This window comes from Dioscorea cayenensis, chromosome 16 (assembly GCF_009730915.1).
Source record: "Dioscorea cayenensis subsp. rotundata cultivar TDr96_F1 chromosome 16, TDr96_F1_v2_PseudoChromosome.rev07_lg8_w22 25.fasta, whole genome shotgun sequence".
Classification (NCBI taxonomy): Eukaryota; Viridiplantae; Streptophyta; class Magnoliopsida; order Dioscoreales; family Dioscoreaceae; genus Dioscorea; species Dioscorea cayenensis.
The window spans coordinates 23186754-23192473 of NC_052486.1; the positions used below are offsets into that span (position 1 = coordinate 23186754).

General features: G+C 32.5%; 1 protein-coding gene across 1 annotated transcript; it reads right to left on the reverse strand.

Moving 5' to 3' along the window:
- Positions 1–1031: 1031 nt before the first annotated feature.
- LOC120279426 (aluminum-activated malate transporter 12-like) lies at positions 1032–3476 on the reverse strand. The gene is given in 8 exon segments (XM_039286361.1): positions 1032–1423; positions 1426–1579; positions 1581–1736; positions 2061–2198; positions 2303–2427; positions 2518–2790; positions 2887–3027; positions 3133–3476. Coding segments are annotated over 8 exon segments (1545 nt in total). The 5' UTR covers positions 3407–3476; the 3' UTR covers positions 1032–1139.
- Positions 3477–5720: the final 2244 nt, after the last annotated feature.

Genomic DNA, 5720 nt, shown 5'->3' on the forward strand with positions numbered 1-5720 from the left:
AATAAAAATGCCTTCAAATAAGTGTGCTAACAACGATATGTGACCAACACAAAAGAGAACCACCAAACCAAACAATAAAATGAAATACATAGTCCATTAGACGTGAAGCAAATCAGAAGAAATAACAAACAAAAACATGAATACTCCTACGTCTTAAGAATAAGTTGTTATCCACCTTATTAGTGATTTTTTTCCTTTATTTTTCTGTTTTACATGCTCTATTTTCTCGTATTTTTTTTAAACTGTCCTTTTTTTGTTAACCCGTTGTTCTGGTTTTTCTAATAAATTTGTAGTTTATCCACTTTATTAAAAAGAAATAGTTGAATTTAACCACTTTTTCAATATATATATATATATTTTTTTATTTATTTATTTATTTATTTACTTTCAACACTGGAATTGATAGACTAGTTTTATTTATATTATAGTGAAGAGCGAGGGTATTCCAACCTGCCTTACAAAATTAGCAGAAAACAATTAAAAGAATTATTGTAATATTGGAATATTTAAAAGTCAATGCTGTTATACTCTTTCATGCAGGATTTCATTGTTAGAGAAGTTTGCCAAACTTTAATCAAATAGAAAATGAAAATTGAATGAGTAGACTGATTGACAATCAGCTTACAGCCTTACATATGTCTTTTAAGACCACCTAATTAAGGAACCATGTGAGATGTTTGCTGAACCTTTATCACACTAGAAGGCTGGCAGTTATACCTTTGAGGATGATCTTCCTACAATCATCGATCCAATTTTTTTTTTTTTTAATAAGGTGGATAAATCATGAATTTATTAAAGAAAATATCGATCCAATTATGTTGTAAATCTTATTCTTATATTATGTTCTCAAGCAGAACAATGTGTATCTGATCTGCAGTATTGTATTTTCATCAATGGATGTGCTTAATTTGTATTTACTATGCTTGTTTATCAAAATCTTTGAATACAGATTCAACATATTATTCAATGTGACTTGATATTGACAATGAAACTTATTTTACAAAACCTCAGGTTAGAAGAATTGCAGCAATTTCAACCACAAGGAAAATATTCTCATGTTTTTAAAGGTGTATTTGATCAATTATCTATTGAATTTTCAGCATTTTATATATCTGATAAGACTATCAAATGCCACACTACTACTCACCACAAGCAACATTAGTTGGTAGAACAATTGCACTGTCACAAATTTTGACATCAATCTTGATATCATTTTTCTCTGTGAACTCCTTGAAATGTGCTTCTTTTGCCAGTTTCTCCACTTGATCAATGATTAAATCTAACCTCACTGCCATCTCCACAAGCAAAGAAGCAAAAGCAGCAAAAGGAAGAGCCTCTGAGAATTCCAAACTCAGTATTGCAATCTTGCTTAGAGTTGGCTTCAATGTGCTCCTCTCAGAATGGTGCTCTCTTTGATCGAAAAATCTAGCAATGCCGAAACATCAGTCTTCACCGAAGGCAAGGCGGTGGTGCTGTACGATGAGTGTTGGTTGGTTTGAGCTGCGAGTATGGTAGACTTGGCTTGAGCATTTTTGGTGCCGAGAAAGAGGCGAGGCTGGGACTTGATGGATGAATTCAAAAGCATGCAAAGCGTCATGGAGGTTGTCGGAGAGGATGTCCGGTGGGCAATGTTGCCGTTTCCTTATGCTCATAGCCAGCTCACGGAGGATTTTGGACACTTCTCCGGCTACTCTGCAGCATGGTTCTCGGAACAATGATCGAACTGATTGTGGAGTCTGTGTGTAAATAACAATAGTATATTATTGACAAACTCTATAAGAAAATGATTTTATGTCAAAAGTTTATAAGAGAATTATTGCAATAGTCTGATTGACAAGGAAATTTTTTTACTGTTTGCTGTAGTTAAATATTGTATGTATCCAGACAGAACTTTGAACTAAATTTGTTGTCAACATGCATAATCTGATTATGCATATTGTGAATTCTGCAGTCTATTTGGATAGCTGAATTTTTAATTAAAACTAGCACATTATCAAGGATCTGTCCAGCAAAGACAATATGTGTTTTTATTTATTTATTTATTGGAGTTAATTTAATACCTGGATTTCTGATTCTAGGCAGCCATGCAGAGCAACCGCAGTATAAGCAAAGTGTCTGAGAGTAACTCCAAGCTTTACATACTGTTGCCAAGGATATCTATAACTTGAATGCCTTGGTTCCCAGCTTGCAAACGATGCCTAATTAACAGATGAACATCATCAAATTCTTGGCCAACTTTTCAATATTAAACACATCAGATCAAAATTTTAAAAAAGAAAAAAGAAAAACACCATCAACTTACAAGGGACTCTTCAACAGATTTGGAGTCCAAGACTGCTCTATAACCCTTTTGTATTGTTTCCCTGGTTGATTTCCGCTCCGCGGTTTCTTTGCTCATGTCATCGTTAAAATACTCCATAATACAAGCTGAAATTTTTGATATGTTTATTTTCATTCAACTGAATTGTTTTCAATGATTCTTGCAAATATAATGAAGAAAAATATACTGTCATATACCTTCAATTGATCTTGCTAAAGCTTCGATTTTATCTGCTGTGGAATTATGCAGATCTTCACCAGACCAGTTTGGAAATACGAAAAGGCTCATGAAGATGCAAACAGCACAACCAATTCCAATGGTGTACAACCTTTGACGAGCAATCTTCAGCACATTCGGCTCTCTGAAGCTCGATACGGTGATCAAATTGAAGGTAAGAATGAAGATCATTACACCATAATCATAGTTCTTTTTAATACGCGGTATAAACCTCACGTATGTTGCAGCAAAACCTATCAAATTACAAATGCAGTAAAATTTTCAGCATGTAAAATAACTCAAAGAAAAGCTACACAATCCGATAAACTAATTTAACAACTGTTAATTACCTATCAAAAAAACCGAACCTCCTACAAATATCGCACGTGAAACAGTGCCTAATTCCGCAGCAATACACTCAATGAAAAATGCCAATGAACCAGCAAATATAGTCCCGAGTGCTCTATTAAATCCTTTATAGAATGTGGCACCTATAATTCAAATCAAACATTAGACAACCATCTTAAGCACAGAAAATATCAAACTGATACTATAACAAAAACAAAAGTATCACATGCCCGATACTTTAAACTAACCTGCGGTGAACTCAAACACAACAACAACAGTCATGACAGCCCACATAGCATCTTTTCCGATGCCTTGAAACAGAGGTTCTAAAAGATACAATAGTGAAACTAGAGTCAAGGCTGTTCCGACTTTGAGAGCATAAATAGCACGCCTCGGATCGTCTCTTCCCACCTTCTGCAAGCTCCTCCACAACGACATCGGCATCATCTTTGTTCTCTCAAGTAAACCATGCACTGAAAGAAGTTTTCTTTTAGATGAATCTCCGGCAATTACAGTGGCCATTGTGATTAGCTTAGTAACTCTAAATGAACATACAATGTAAAATACAGTGGACAAAGTTACAGTTAGTTGGCGAAGAATAAAAATCTATGGAGTAAATGCTTAAATAGAGGAAACGGTAGTTGTAGATGTTAATGGGAACAAGTTAGTGGTCAGGTTTGCATCCTTTTTTCCTCACAAGAAGAAGAGAAAGACCACTATTTTTTCTATTTAGGTTGCTCACATGTTTCCCGCTTTTGAAAGAGAGAGAGCAAGAGAGAGAGAGAGAGAGAGAGAGGCGTTTGTCCGATCTGGACATTGACTGCAATTTGTGATCTAAAAGTTGTATTTGTTTAAAATTTTAAAACTTTAATCTCTTTATAATCTCAGTTTAAATTCCCCAAAATAATTCCGTACCAAATACTATTAGAAATATTTATCGAATTTTTCAATTTACCATGTCAATAAAAGTTGTTATAGTTAAGTTTATGATTAACACAAATTTATAATTACTACATACAATTATTTGTTTGTTTTTTAAGAAAATTGATAAACTTTGTTTTGAACTAATTAATCCATCATAAAAAATAATAGATACATCGCATCCATTAAAATAATACAAAATAAAAACAGTGAAAAATGATATAATGTCAAAAGAGTTCGGCAACAAAGAGATAAAAGCATAATATAGAAAGAAAACATATTAGTCAATCATTGGATAGCCCAATGAGTATGACACCAAAATGTAAAAAAAGAGGTCATTGGTTCAAATCCCTCCCCGGCTGTACATCGAGATTCCAATACTGTTCGATATCAGTTTATATTTATAAAAAATGGTGCTTATCACCTAATATTTTAAAAAAATAAAACATAATATAAAAAGAAAACATATTAGCAGTGGAAAAATAACACCAATAAAATACATGATATCCTGTCTTGGGTGAGAATAAAAGCTAGAGGGGTTCCCAAAAGAGTGACCTGGATATGGTAAATTCACCCAACTAGCTGGAACTCGGGTATAATTTATTTAGTTTTCAATATATTAATATGTGATTAATAAAGTTACCATTTACCCGTCTATCTCTTCATTGTTTTGTTTTTTTCTTCTAAAAAATCTGTCACAATTAAACGCAACCAAAACCTATTAAATGTTTTAAATATCAAAAAATAATCGTTCATCTTCGAAGCTAAATGCATAATTTTGAATAATAATTATAATCTTGATAAATAAATTATATTTAAATTTTCAAAAAAACATGTTAAATGAAAAACATTAAAAATAAAATAAATCAATAAATTCCTCATAGTATGAATCTTAATACCATATTTATTTACAGCATGACTTGAGCCAAATAGTTTCGGTTCTTGTTTGCAAAATCATGAAGTTTCACCTTCGTACATTCTATAAAAAAATAATTAAATTAGATTAAATTAAGTATGAGAAAAGATAAAGGTGAACATTTTACTTTCATTGAAAGTGAAAGGAGGTTAAAGGTGGCCAAGGCCCAAGATCTTCCATTGAATTGGGGAAAACAACTGTCTAGCATTTGCTAACCAAAAAAAGTCCAAAAAAAAACAAAAAAAAAACTAGAACATTGTCAGCATATGAGAACACTTGACTTCTTTGAATGAAAGTACGTTACCTCAAGAAACATGAGTTTGTTGGGCTCCTTGACATGAAATATATACCACTTTCTTATGTTTTTCCTTGTCTTTTATTTATTGGACTGTTCTCTTACCAATGGGAACTTGATTTGCGTTCATATTTTTAGCATGATTTTTGTGAGTTTTTGAAAAATTTACATTTAAATTTAAATTTAGGCCAGATGAAGTGTTGATGAACCAATTTGTTGCGTTTTGAGTCAAAATTGTATCACAGGACTCATGTTAAGTGATTTTGAAAAACCAATTTTTTGCGTTTGAGATTCAATTCACTTGCACCAATTTTTTGCGTTTGAGATTTCAAAGTTATATCTTTTTCAATAATGTTTTTATAATTTTAGGTTTACTCAAATTCATTAGTCTTATTTTAAATTTTTTTTAAGTACATAAGATTGACAAATATAGTTCTAAAAACAGGTTGTCAATACTATCAATCTCTAACAATGGGTGCAAATCCGGCGGAGTACTGAGCATAGTGACCCTTTATAACAAGTTTGACTAAATTCATTTTTTTTTTTTAAGAAAGGCGACAAGCACCAGAACCCAAGGACATGCACGTGTGGAGAGCAAGGCTTAACGCCGACCCACATAAGATTTGATCCTGAGTCCTCCCCAAAATAAATATCTTACACAAAAGACCTGATATCAATTGACCCAAAGGCTGTTGGTGACTAAA